General features: G+C 46.5%; 1 protein-coding gene across 2 annotated transcripts in view; it reads left to right on the top strand.

Annotated features, from left to right (window-relative positions):
• LOC124777382 (suppressor of lurcher protein 1-like) overlaps positions 1 to 15002 on the top strand; it is a 726507-nt gene that overhangs the window by 671191 nt on the left and 40314 nt on the right. For both annotated transcript variants that reach the window (XM_047252770.1, XM_047252771.1), the window contains exon 11: positions 13804 to 14017. In XM_047252770.1, the coding sequence (XP_047108726.1) occupies positions 13804 to 14017 (214 nt within the window). The remainder of the gene's footprint in view (positions 1 to 13803; positions 14018 to 15002) is intronic.

The following is a 15002-nucleotide window of genomic DNA, read 5'->3' as shown; positions in this document are numbered from 1 at the left end:
AGCACATCATTTATATAAATAAGTAACAGGAGTGTCCTCAACACTGATGCTTGGGGCACCCCCCTCCCCCCCACATGACCGCACCCCACTTAGACCACACATCACGGCCATTCTCAACCATGTGAATTCTGACCTTTTGCTACCTGTTGCTAAAGTAAGAGGTGAATCAATTGTGAACTACTCGCCGTATTCCGTAATGGTCCAACTTCTGGAGCAATTTTTTTTGTGATAACGCAATAAAACGCCTTAGTTAAATCAAAAAAATACGCCTAGCGTTCGAAACCTTTTGTTTAACCCATCCCGTACCTCACAGAGAAAAAAGAATATAGGATTTTCAGTTGTTAAACGACTTCTAAAGCAGAACTGTACATTCGATAGCAAATCGTGTGATATAAAATGATCAATAATCCTTACATACACAGTCTTTTCAATAACTTTAGCAACCACTGACGGCATAGAAATAGGTCTAAGATCATCTACATGATCCCTTTCTCCCGTTTTATAAAGCGGCTTCACTACGGGGTACTTTAATCGTTCAGGAAACTGACCATTCCTAAAGGAAAAATTACAAATATGGCTAAATACAGGGCTAGATGTGCAGCACAGTACTTTAATATTCTGCTAGGCACTCCATCATATCCATCAAAGTCCTTATTCTTCAGTGATTTAATTATTGACTCAATCTGCCCCTTCTCTGTACCACAGAGGGGTATTTCAGACGTCTGCCTTGGAAAGGAATTTGCCAAGAAAGTTATATGATTTCCTGTAGAAACTAAATTTTTATTTGATTCAGGAGCAATGCTCAGAAAATGATTGTTAAATACTGTACATATATCTGATTTATCAGTAACAGAAATATTTTCACTACGAACTGACTTTATATCGTCGACCTTCTGCTGCTGACCACACACTTCCTATACAACTGACCATATGGGTTTAACTTTATCGTGTGAATTAGCTATTCTATTTGCATACCAGATACTCTTTGCCTACCAAATAACATTTTAAGCACCTTACAGTACTGTTTGTAATGGGCTACTGTAGGTTGATTTTTACTACTTCTAATATTCTGATATAATTCCCACTTCGTTCTACATATCGTTATCCCACTAGTCGGCCACCCAGGCTGTCTTTTACTGCTAGTACCCCGTTTAGAACGTACTAATGGAAAGCAACTCTCAAAGAGCATGATAAATGTACTGTATTAAGGAAAGCAACATCCCGCCACTGTTGTTCCTTGACGAGGTGTGAGAAACACTCTATTGCCATTGGATTAACTCTCCTACATAGTTTGCAATTGTATGTGACATTTGTTTGAGTACAAAAGCGTTTTAGTGTTAAAATTTGTGCATCATGGTCTGAAAGGCTATTCACCATTTTACTAACAGAATTCACATCCAGTAATGAAGAATGAGTAAAATTATTGTCTGCGGCTCTGATACTGTTTCCTTGCACCCTAGTTGGAAAAAACACAGTCTGCAGTAGATCATATGAATTTACGAGAGCTACCAACATCCTTTTCCTTGCATCACCATATACAAAATTTTTATTGAAGTCACCACGTATAACTAATTTCTGGTAGTTCCTAGAAAGTGAATCAAGAACCCTCTCTAGCTTAAGCAGAAATGCTCTGAAGTCAGAGTTAGGGTACCTATAAACAACAACAATTAGAAGTTTAGTTTCACTAAATTCAACTGCCCCTGCACAACATTCAAATATCTGTTCACTGCAGTGCCATGATACGTCTATGGACTCAAATGGAATACTGTTTTTTACATACGTGGCCACTCCCCCACCCTGGAAGAAACTCCTTGAAAAACAGCCATCTAATCTGTATCCTGGTAAAGGGAGCCTCTGAATTGTAAAATTATTTAATAGATGTTTAGATAAACCAATAATTTCAGAGTCAACATCTACAAGCAGTTCACTAACTTTATCTCAAATACCTCTTATATTTTGATGAGATATGCTAAATCCTTCTCTACTTGGAAACATGGAAACATGACGAACTCTGAAGATGAGCCCTTAGTTAGAGGGACTTCCTTTAAGGAAGTATACCTGTCAGCTGACTTCAATCTATAAAAGGTGCAACTCTTAAACCAAGTACTACAGAATTTTTTCCATGAGTGATCCCACCACCACCCACTACACTGTCACCTTTAAGCTTTGCCAGCAGCTTCTTCCCAAACCTATCGAGGTGTAGGCCATGCCTAGTGAAACCCGATCTACTGATGGACTCAACTGGCACCACTGAAATGTGACCCATGTCCTCTGCCATCAGTGCCCTCTCTAGCCCCATGTTAACGCCCCTAACAGCCGCATTAAGATGAGGCCGGTTATGACGCTGAAACAGTTGCACGAAATGCACATTAGTGTCACCAGTTTGAGTAGCTATCTTTAGCTGGTCACCACCAACATCATATTCCCTTTCCCTATTAAGACCCCTGCTCCACCCACTATCACTAGCTGATCCTCCTTCGTAAGATTCCTACATAACTCCTCTATGCTGTCAGTCACCTGAGCCTACCCTGCACTAGGCTTCACAATGCTGGTGACCTGGTACTCACTCCCCAACACTTCCTGCAACTGCTGGTCCACACCTCTACCGAGCTAACTACCTAGCAGCAGAACCTTCTTCTTTCTGATAGACTTTGCAACTGACCAAGGCCTCCTAACTGCTGAGGACTACTGCATGTTCCCTACACCTACGGCTACAAGAACCTCCTTTTCACTCAACTCTGACAGCTGGTCAAATTTGTTGCATAAACCCAAAGTATAAGTATCTGAATACCTCCTCCTCCTATCTGCCTTCTTGCCAAACATTCAGTTTCTGTAATTTATCACGACATTTGCAAACAAGATTCAAGAGGGCTTGGTACAAGTAGTATATCTTTCTCCACTTTCTCGACTATGGCATACACTGTGAAAATCTAACTGGCTTCATGAGCGAGCAGTCTATTCGCTAGAACAGTAGATCACTGATGAATACCTGAAGTGTGCAGATAGATACATAAAATGTATTTGAGTTAGTGTTGGTTTAGAGTTTGCACTCTATGGCATACATATGTGGGATCCCTTCCGGTGACAGTGGAAGTGTAATTTGGGAAGCTATTATTTTGCATTCACAGTTACTGAAAGATCGCAACACCAAAAACATTTAATGTGAAGTAATGAAATTTCGGGAAAACAATTCTGTAGGAAAGATTCTTAAGTGATTAACACCGCAAGATCACAGGTTAACGTGCGAGCAAAGAAATTGCAAATATGATATGCGGGTACATTAATGAATGGTGTAACTACCAGAATTTGAACGCAAGCATGCAAACTTGAATGCATTGTGTTGTGCAGGTGCCGGATGTCCGTTTGTGGGATTGAGTTCCATGCTTGTTCCACATGGTCGGTGAGTAGAGAGATGGTTAACGCTGTTTGTGGATGACGCTATAGTTTTCGTCCGATGATGTCCCACATGTGCTCAATTGGAGATAGATCTGATGATCCAGCAGGTCAAGGCAGCATGTCATGTTGGGTTACAATAGCGGTTTGTGAGTGAGTACTGTCCTGTTGGAATTCACCCGTTGGAATGCTGCACATGAATCGCAACACTACAGGTCGAATCACCAGACTGGCATACAATTTTGCGGTCATGGTGAGCAGGATAACCACAAGAGTGCTCCTGCTGTCTTACAAAATCGCACTTCCGACTATAGCTCCAGGGCTAGGTCTACTGTGTCTTTACGCAGACAGATTGCGTGCAGATCCTCAGCTGGCCTCCTCCTAACAACCACAAGGACACCACTAGCACAGAGACTGAACCAATTTTCATCAGAAAACACAACCCTCGCCTCCAGTGAGCTCTCGCTTCACACCATTGAAGTAGCAGATGATAGTTGTTTGGGGCCAGTGAAGTGAACGCGGCAGGGTGCCTGACTAAGATCTGTTCTTGAAGTAACCGATCTATAACAGTTCTTTGTGTCACTTTGGTTTCAACTGATGATCAGATTGCTGCTGCAGATGCAGTACGGTAACACAAAGCCATGTGACCAGTCTATCAGCAATTTCAAGGGGCCGTACTGAGCCCAGTGGTCTTGAAATTGCAAATTCTCGTGACCACTGCTGCCGTAAGTCATGTACAGAGGCTACGATCCTACAAAGTCTTTCTGCAATATTGCAATAGAAACATCCAGCCCTCTCCTAGCTCTGTTACACGACCTTGTTCAAACTCCGTGAGATGTTTATAAGGGTCTACTTGTCCCATAAAAAAGACGTTCTTGACTAACATCAATTCGCAATGCCCAATCTGAAAGGTAACTAATGTTAACGACCGTTACCAAAAGCGTGAATTTATAACAAATCTTATTTGCATACTAATAGTGGTGCTACTAGCGCCACTGTTATGCGACTGGCGAGAAATCTGAATCGACTCATTTTTCAAATGTAGAACTACGCCTACAAACTTTCGTTTACGTCGCACAACTCCTTCTTTGGTTCAAATGGTTCTGAGCACTACGGGACTTAGCATCTGAGGTCATCAGTCCCCTAGACTTAGAACTACTTAAACCGAACTAACCTAAGAACAGCACACACATCCATGCCCGAGGCAGGATTCGAACCTGCCACCGTAGCAGCAGCGCGCTGCCCAACTGAAGCGCCTAGAAACGCTCGGCCGCAACGGCAGGCTCCTTATTTGGTTGCGATATTTTTCCGTCAGTGTATTTCCTCATGTACTACCCTGGTTATTTCGTTAAATTAGCCATCGTATATGGTGTGTGCATTTGGACGTCTATCACACCACTCGGGTTATTATTTGTATCTAATATTAGAAGTGTTGTTCCTGAGATATAAAGTTTTCCGCCCGATTACAAAGCTACCTTCGTACGCCTTTCCCAATACCACAGAAAAAGTGTATTGCTCCATTAAGGGAAGTCGGTATCATAAACAGGCAGTTGCATATATTAAAATGGACTTGCATACTTCAAAATATTTGCCGACGACTCACCACTACAATTTGTCGAGCTTCTTCCCCCCTTGATAAACACTGTCTCAGAAAAATGTGAAGCACTGTGAAGAAACGGAGGTGAAGAGATCATACTTCACAGTTCGAGAGAGTATGTGATGTTACTTCAGTGAGTACAAAGCCCAGCCAAATTTATAAAGTATTTGGCAGTATGAGGCTATTTATCTGTATGACGTAGCACTGCCTCTGTTCGGAATACATGCATTGAGTTGTGAATTGTATCATTAAGCCATTGGACACTGACCTGAGGCAAGCTGTCTCACACTTATTGCAACTAGTCATTTATGTCTTGCATACTGGCTGTGGGACAGAGTTGATGACCTAGCTGGTTCTCAAACATATTCTGTAGAGTACAGATGTGGCGCTCTTGCTGACCACGAGAGTACCTCAAATGACGCAGACAGTTCTTTGAGATACATGCCGTGAGTGGAGTATCATTGTCCTGTTGAAAATGGCACCATTAAAAGTATCAAATGGGTCGTAATAAATGAGGATACAGAATGTAGTGTCCTGCATTCGGCAGAAAAGAACTAACAATCAAGATTGAACACACTTTATTGAAAATGGCACCACTAAAAGTATCAAATGGGTCGTAATAAATGAGGACAGAGAATGAAGTGTCCTGCATTCGGCTTAAAAGAACTAACAATCAAGATTGAACACACTTTATTATAACTAAAACGCCTTCTTGGTGTGCACTAATTTCCAAACGCAAGAACAACAATAAGCACAGCAACTCTTGTGGTGGCAAAAGCCAGATGAGAGCACGAGACAATGAAAAGAAAATAATAACCATACTATTCTACACAGTTACAAAAATACAACTTTCTACTGAATGCTACGGTGAGTGTCTACTCTACTAGAGCCGGCGTAGTGTTTATGCGGAAAGTCTGTTGTCGTTTGCATACACTGGCGATGTTTCAATCTGAGCTCTTGAAGGGATATCGGCAGCCCACCTTACTTGTCTGTTGTGCGAGCCCTCTAACTGAAAAGGAACCGCTACGACATTCCTCCCCCTGGAAAAAAGATGCACTGCAAATGCCCATAGGAGCAGAGGCATCCTGGTTGACGGCCATAGGTTCGTGGTTAGGCAGGGGCGGGCGGCGGCGACGGGGCAGGGGCAGCTGGCGGTGGAGGGAGTGGCTGAAGTAGAAGCAGAAGCGAAAGTGGAGGTTCTGTCACAGGGCAGCCGTTGACAAGCACTGGCAGCTCCCAAGGGGCGGTGTCGTCTACCAGAGCTGGTTGAGGTGCCGGCTGGCGGCGGAACCATCGGCCCAACGGAGAGACGCCATCGCTTGGCCGCAGAGCTTGGTAATGATGGCAGACGTCCAGCGCGCCCATGGATGAGAGAAGATCTGCACCCAGACCTCCTCCTCAGTGCGGAAGGAGTGCGCCGGAGTGCGGGCGGGAGGGTGAGGGTGAAAAGTCTCCGGAACAAGGACAGATAAGGAAGAGTGGAATGTTCGACTGTTAAATATCTCTGCTGGATTTTTACCAGCATGGGGGATCGGTGGTATGTAGCCAAAAAAAAGAAGCAAAACCTCCTCCAGCGGTTGACGGCTCAGCACTTTATCGAGCTGGGTCTTGAATGTCCTCACAAAACGTTCTGCCCGGCCGTTTGACGTAGGGTGAAACAGGGAGGTATGGACGAGAGATATGTATTGGCAGTACAGAACTGCTTAACTCAGTCGAAGTAAACTGTGAACTGTTGCCCGTACGATCATTTTGGGGAATCCCTGGAGAATTTTCATAGTCTCAGCAGAAGTAGTGTTCATCATACGGGATACGTAAGGGTATCCCCATCCAGAATCGATCAGGATGAGGCGCTGGGAACCATGAAACGGCCCTGCGAAATACAAGTGGAGGCATTCCCATGAAGCAGCAGCATCCAGCCACAAAAGATACTGGCGTGGGGGTGCTGCCTGACGTGTTTGGCACGTACTGAAGGTCTTTATCCAAACCGCGCGAATAAAGATGTCAGTGGGCGAGCTGTTTGGTGAGGACGATCCCCCAATTGCCAGCGTGGAGGAGATCGAGGACACGGCAGCGCTATGCATGCGGTATGACCACCCCGGGAATGCCCGAATGACTACGCAAAAGAATGACGTCACTGCTGAAAAAGAGACTGTGCCGATGACTCCAAAAATACTGGACCACCGCATCGCGGACGCTACAACGGCTGAACGGCCAACCCGCAGCGATTTTTCGGCGGAGTGCTTGCAGTTTCTGATCCTGAGCGGTGGCCTGCCGAATCGCATCGGCATCCAACGGAAGCGCCTCCAGAACTGCTTTCATGTCCGGCTCCACATGGAAACAAACCAAGGGGGAGACGTCAAACTCACGATCTGCCCCGGCAGGCAGTCGAGTCAGAAAACTTGCTTTTGCGTGCCATTCAGAGGTGCGATAGACAATGTCATGGTTGAACGTCGCAGGAAGAGAGCCGAACGCTTTCAATTTAACTATATTTGGTTTGAGCGTCTGTCAATTTTTTTGATGCAATAGCCACCAGCCTCCCAATGCCGTCGACCTCTTGCGAGAACATCGCACCCTGCCACAGTTTGAAGCATAGGCGGCGACGATGAGGGGCAGGGCGGATCGTAAGCGGCCAGACAAGGAGGGCGGGAGGGAGCCAAGTAGAGGTGTTTGAAAACCTGTCCACATGCTGGGTCCCAAACCCAACGCACACCCTTTGCAGTAATCCGGTCAGGGGCGCCAAAATCCCGGTGGCGTGGGGTATAAAATGCCGATAGTAGTTGATTTGCCTGAGGAAAAGTTTCAGTTGCTTCACATTGGTGGGAGGAGGCAAATTTTGAATCACCTCGATATACTCCTTACGCCGCAGGCATCAATCATGAACCTGAGATAACTAGCCTCCAAAGCAAAAAAGTCACTCTTTTCTTTCCAGCATCGCAGGTTAGCCTCGGAAAAAAATCTGAAACAGCCTATCCAGCTTGTCCGCAAGGTCCACCGCAGACGAGCCACCGACGATGACATCGACCAGATAACTGACCGCAACGGGCACCTGACTTGTGAGGTGTTCCAAATAACGTTGGAAAATGGAGGGGGCGTTGGCAATGCCAAATGGGGATGGTTATACCGGGAAACACCACATGGGGTATTGATGACTAGGGTCTGTTGCGATTCCTCATCCAACGGCAGCTGTAAATTACATAACGCAAATCAATTTCGGAAAAAAACGGTTGAGCCTGCAAGAGATGTATGTCATCCGCTGATGGGATAGGGTATGGATCGATGACGGACTGAGAATTTACTCTGACTTTAAAATCACCACAGATGCATGAAGCACCATTCTGCTTCTCGACTAACACGACAGGCGTCGCCCAGCGATTGTGCGCGACGGGAGAAAGGATGCCTTCGTTTTGTAAGCAGCGAATTTCCACCTGGAGCCTGTCTCAGAGAGCAAAGGAGACCGGGTAGGCCTTAAAAAGAAACGAGGGACAGCAGAAGGAAGAAGCTGGACATGCGCGGTGAATCCCTTCACTCCTGATGTGGGGGATGAGAATAACGTTTCGTATTTGCTGAACAACGGGACGAGGTTGGTATCCGAGGAGGGGATCAAAACCGCCTGAACATCCTGCACTCACAAACCCAGATGAAAATGTCCACACCCAGAAGGTTAGCGGCGCCGGGAGAGCCGACCACCAAAGCTGAGTGGAGAAGGAACGACCGTCTCTATCTGTGTGGAAAGAACGCCGTCGACTGATGCATGGTGATTACTGAAACTCCGCAAGGAGCGAGTGTACGGAGACAAAGCTGGCGAGCCCAAGCGTTGGTATGTGGCACCATCCACAACAGACACAGATGATGCCGTATCAATTTGGAAGACCACCGGGATATGCGTGGCCTCCAAGGTAAGGAGAAAACGGGCTCCCGACTGGAAAACGATGAATAATACTTGTCCATTAATGGAATGCGAGGTTTCCAGGTCCTGAGGTGACGATTCGTGACGAGCCTGGGCGTCTGCAGGAAGCGTGGCATCTACGTGATGTTTCTGCAAAGCCTGACACACAACGGCGATATGGCCCGTTCTGCTGCAAGCCGTGCACCTTGCTCGGCGGTGGGGGCACTCCGACCGTTGGGGAGTCCGGAAACAGTCCAGACATGGAAAACGGGCGAGAAGCTTTCTGTCTCGTTATGTACCAACGGATCGACAAGGAGCGAGAGCTTGGCGCTAGGCAACTGGCGAACCGCAAAAACAGCCGGATCAAGACGACGCGGCTGTTGTAACCAGTGAGATTATTCAAACACACGAATGATCGGCAGACAGGTGTCGAGGGACGGGTCCTGTAACTTCAAAATATCAGCCAGAACACCTTCGTCTGGTGCGTGAAACACTACCATAATGCGAATCAAGGCATGAGATTGCTTCCAAGCAACATTGGCACACCGGAATTTGCAAGCGCGGGAGGGACCCTGGAGTGTCGCAATCCATTCCCGATATGTCTGATCTTGGGACTTAGGACAAGAAAAGAAAGTCTGACGGGCGGAGGTGATGCGTGTACTCAAAAAGGCAGCCTTTAATATGAGTAAACCCGAGTTAGCAAGGGGTCTGCTCAGGGCTCAGTAGTTGAATTAAACGATGCATCTGTAGACTGACTGACGCTTACAAAATTAAAAAAAAAAAAAAAAAACCTCGACATCGATTTTCGTCGTGGATCCCATGTGCCAGTAATTGTTGTTCCAACCGTTCGACATAATTTGACCATGGTTCGACAGACCTATCAAAAGCCGGAAATGTCGGTGGAGCCATGTCCAAAGTATTAAATTTACACACAATGGAATCAACTCTAAGAGTTACCTATTGCAATGCTGGGGACTGAGGACGAAGTCCTGACCTTGTGACTGCTGCCTGAATCTGCTGTAGAGTTTCCACCAAGGACTGAAGAAGTTCCTCTGAAAAGGCCATTTCGTTAAAAAATCAAATTTTTATCCTTGTCGTCAATAAATGCAGTATCCTGCGGTCGGCAGGAAAGAATTAACAATCAAGTCTGAACACACTTTATTACAACTAAAACGCTTTCTTGGTGTGCCCTAATTTCCAAACGCAAGAACAACAAGAAGCACAACAGTTCTTGTGGTGGAAAAAGCCAGATAAGAGTACGAGACAATGAAAAGAGAATAAAAGCCAAAATACTATTCTACACAATTAAAAGATAAAACATTTTCCTGAATGCTACGGCGAGTGTCTACTATGCTAGAACCGGCATAGGTACTGGCCGGAGCTGTTCTAGCTGCCGGCGTGCTTATAACGCCAATTCGGCGGAGTACTACATCTTGTCACATTTATTCCATTTGGAGGATCTCTTTCGCATGATTTGTCACGAAGTACTCCCGTGTTTATGCGGAGAGTTGTTTACATCCACTGGCGATGTTTCGATATGAGCTCTTGAAGGGAGGTCGGCAGTCCACCTTGCGGGCCCTCTAATTGATAAGCGGCCGCTACGACACATAATGTACATCACGTACCATTGTGGCATCCTAGTTTTCTCAATAACGACCAAACTGTCCAGGTGACTCTCCATACCTTGACACCAGGACTAACAAGACTGTTGTGCCTCTTCAAAACAGCTTGCCACCATACATTCCGACGATGGTCATGCTCGATAGTAAGAACCACAATGCATCATTGAACACAGTGCGATGCCATTCATCACCTGTCCATACTTCCTGGTCACGGCATTAATCCTAACGCAGCCGCTTATGGTGTTAACAGCTTAACTCCCTAGTCCGGTTGCTGCTGGACTCTAACCATAGCTGTGGGATAATATAGTATGTTGTAGGGAGCCTATTACTTGTTTTCAGATGGCAGATGCGAAGGGGCTACAACGTGCTTAGTGAACAACACGGTGGTCCTTCCTTGGTGGTCAGAGGTAGTCGATCGGAACCTTAGAGGGTATGCCTGTTCTCACGTTCCTAAGCAGTCCTACATCGCGCCAATGTCACATACTAATGTCCTACAAATGTGGATTACTGTATGATTCGACAAATCACGGAAACGGATTCCAGCAACAATGACCCTTTCAAACTTTTCCAAGTGCTGACAACGCTGATTGACAAGAGTAGAAGGCACCTCCGTGTTCTACACAGTGATCACTCAGCAACTGATCTTTTTATGGCCCTTAAATACCCTACCAGGCCTGGTTACCGCGTAAAATACGGTTTTTAATCATAAAATGGCGTACATGTGTAAGAAGTGACATTGTCATACTACGAAATCCTCTGGGTGCTTCCTTTTTCGTGTCAGGAAATGTATTTTCCCATTGTGGGACCTGTCTTAGCGGTTTCACCTCGTACTATGTAGCAGGTGATCCCTCTATATGTAAGGAAAATTAAACATCATGGGCGGAATGCTGAAACCAATCATACACTTACGTCTGTCATTTGAGAGCTATCTCTAAAGTTCCGCATCTCATTTGTCTATGCGAAACACGTTGGTTCCAAAATGCGCGAAAATTTTCAGTAGTAAACTTTGCAAAAGAGGTAATTACGGGGACATAGTAGCCTTACTTCTCCAGATTGGCAGACTGGTTTTATCTTGAGTACTGAAACCAAAAGTTAACCTCTGCGTCAACTGTAAGATACCTGCTCATGCTGTTCCCGGTAGGGTCTCCTTGTGGCAGCTGGCTAGCTCATTCATTTCACAACTACGAGAACATGACGAAAATGGTATTTTACAACAAGACAGACCAACACTGTATGTATATCAAAGTATTTCCTGGCAATACGCAGCCTCAGCTGTGGGTCGGTCGTAATGTAATGGGTGTATGAAGCTCAAATTGAACTATTAGACCCTGAAGTCACATGATCTTACAATATGTTGTGATTTTTTGTGGGGGGGGGGGGGGGGGGGAGCTGCAAGGAACAAGTAACTCCATATGTCTCCGCTTCTATTAACATTGGGCGAACTCGGTGCCGAATTGCAGTAGCAACACTTCTAGACATGATAGGAAAGGTATCGGGCGAGTTACATTATTGTCTGAATGGATGTCGTGTATGCAGTGGAAGGCTCATTGTGCTTCAGTGAAAGGTAAATGAAAGTGTTCATCCCGAACGTAGCTGTAAGAAGCATCTTAAGGCATTTTAAAAATAAAAACTTCGTTGTTCCACGAGCAAGCTGAAAAACATCCCAAGACTTTATGTGCATGCGTGTATAACACATCGGCTTGTGAAGCAGATTAAATACACTATGTTATCAAAAGTATCCGCACCTCTTTCTCAAAATGACTTACAAGTTCGTGGCGCCCTCCATCGGTAATGCTGGAATTCAATACAGTATTGCCCCACCCGTAGCCTTGATGATCTCTTCCACTCCCGCAGGCAAGAGTTCAATCCGGTGCTGGAAGGTTTCTTGGGGAATGGCAGTCCATTCTTCACGGAGTGGTGCACTGAGGAGATGTATCGATGTCGTTCGGTGAGGCCTGGTAAGAAGTCGGCGTTCCAAAACATCTCAAAGGTGTTCTGTAGGATTCAGGTCAAGACTCTGTGTAGGCAAGTCCATTACAGAGATGTTATTGTCGTGTAACAACTCCGACACAGGCCGTGCATTTTGAAGAGGTGCTCGATCCTGTTGAAAGATGCAATCGCCATCCCGGAATTGCTCTTCAACAGTGGGACGCAAGAAGATGCTTAAAACATCAATGTCGGCCTGTGCTGTGATAGTGCCACTTAAAACAAGGGTTGCAAACCCCCTCCATGAAAAGCCCGACCACACCATAACACCACCGCCTCCGAATTTTACCGTTGGCACTACACACGCTGGCAGATGGTTTAAATGGTTCAAATGGCTCTGAGCACTATGGGACTTAACTTCTGAGGTCATCAGTCCCCTAGAACTTAGAACTACTTAAACCTAAATCTAAGGACATCACACATATCCATGCGCGAGGCAGTATTCGAACCTGCGACGGTAGTGGTCGCGCGGTTCCAGACTTTAGCGCCTGGAACCTCCCGGCCGCTCCGGCCGGCGCTGGCAGATGTTCACCGGGAATTCGCCAAACCCACACCCTGCCATCGGATCGTCACATTGTGTACCGTGATTCGTCACTTCACACAACGTTTTTCCCTGTTCAATCGTCCAGTGTTTGCGTTCCTTACACCAAGCGAGGCGTCGTTTGTCATTTACCGGTGTGCCGTGTGGCTTATGAGCAGCCGTTCGACTATGAAATCCAAGTATTCTCACCTCCCGCCTAACTGAGATAGTACTTTCAGTGGATCCTGATGCTGTTTGGAATTCCTGTCTGATGATCGGGATAGATGTATGCCTATTACACATTACGACCCTCTTCAACTGTTGACGGTCTCTGCCAGTCAACAGACGAGGTCGGCTGTACGCTTTTGTGCTGTACGCGTCCCTTCACGTTTCCAATTCACTATCACATCGGAAACAGTGGACCTAGGGACGTTTAGGAGTGTGGAAATCTCGCGTACAGACGTATGGCACAAGTGACACCCTATCACCTGACCATGTTCGAAGTCCATGAGTTCCGCGGAGCGCCCCATTCTGCTCTCTCACGATGTGTAACGACTACGGAGGTCGCTGGTGTGGAGTACCAGGCAGTAGGTGGCAGCACAATGCACCTAACGTGAAAAACGTATATTTTTGGGGCTGTCCGGATACTTTTGATCACATAGTGTGTATTTAAAAATCAGTGACTTACCTTGTGTCATTGTCAGTAGGCATCTGCTTGCAGTGTGTTATCACACAGTAGTGAAACTGCCAGTGCAGTGTAGCCACTCGGCTGAGGCTGTGGCCACGTGCCGTGCCGCAGACCTGGGCGTGTCCTCGGTGGGCGGCCGGCAGCTGTCGGCGTGGCCGTGCGCCTTCTCGTTCAACAGCAGCGTGGCGTCCGCGGGCCGGCTCTCCAGCCCCAACTTCCCCGGACTCTATCCCCGGGACACCGAGTGCCACTACTTCTTCCACGGCCGGCCCGGACAGAGGGTCGCGGTGCGCTTCCACTACTTCGACGTCGAAGGCGTGGAGCCGTGAGTATCCCACCCCACTCTCACTTCATACCTACTAAAACAAATATTCACTGTCGACATTTCTGCAGCAAGTAATTGAACTTCGAATTTCACACCTAAACAGATATTAAGTGAAGCCGGTGAATTACAGTCAAACATTCATAATAGTCTCATCATGTTAGGTGAGTGCTATTACCTCAGGACTGTGAACTGAACTGATGGATTGCTCCAGTCTGGAGATGGGTGTTTTTAACGTTAGTACTTGACGATAGAGCCATATCCCTTTCCATTAAGCTCGTTATCATATCCACATTGTTCACTATGCAGAAGCGGATCGTATGCGAGATGCGACATTGATGCTCCAGTTCCTTTTTTTTATTGGCAGTCCTCAGTCTTCTGATACGTGCGATGTGACCCGCAACGAATCCCTCTCGTGTGCCACCCTCTTCATCTTACAAGGGGACCCTCCATACTGTGAATCACGGATTTTGATGCGCTTCAAACATGTTGGGTTGGGTTGTTTTGGGGAAGGAGAAATAGCTCTGAGCAGAATGGGACTTAACTTCTGAGGTCCCCAAGAACTTAGAACTACTTAAACCTAACTAACCTAAGGACATCACACACATCCATGCCCGAGGCAGGATTCGAACCTGCGACCGTAGCGGTCGCGCGTTTCCAGACTGTAGCGCCTAAAACCGCTCGGCTCCTCCGGCCGGCGGGGAAGGAGACCAGACAGCGAGGTCATCGGTCTCATCGGATTAGGGAAGGATGGGGATGGAAGTAGGCCGTGCCCTTTCAGAGGAACCATCCCGGCACTTGCCTGGAGTGATTTAGGGAAATCACGGAAAACCTAAATCAGGATGGCCGGACGCGGGATTGAACCGTCGTCCTCCTGAATGCGAGTCCAGTGTCTAACCACTGCGCAACCTCGTTCGGTGTCAAATATGTTGTAGAGGCACTTATCCTGAGTACCAGGCTATCCGGTTTTTTAGCGATGGGCCTTGGT

The sequence above is a fragment of the Schistocerca piceifrons genome, chromosome 2, assembly GCF_021461385.2.
Source record: "Schistocerca piceifrons isolate TAMUIC-IGC-003096 chromosome 2, iqSchPice1.1, whole genome shotgun sequence".
In the NCBI taxonomy this organism is placed as follows: Eukaryota; Metazoa; Arthropoda; class Insecta; order Orthoptera; family Acrididae; genus Schistocerca; species Schistocerca piceifrons.
Note: the sequence above shows the minus strand (reverse complement) of the source record. Positions and strands in the feature narration are given on the sequence as shown.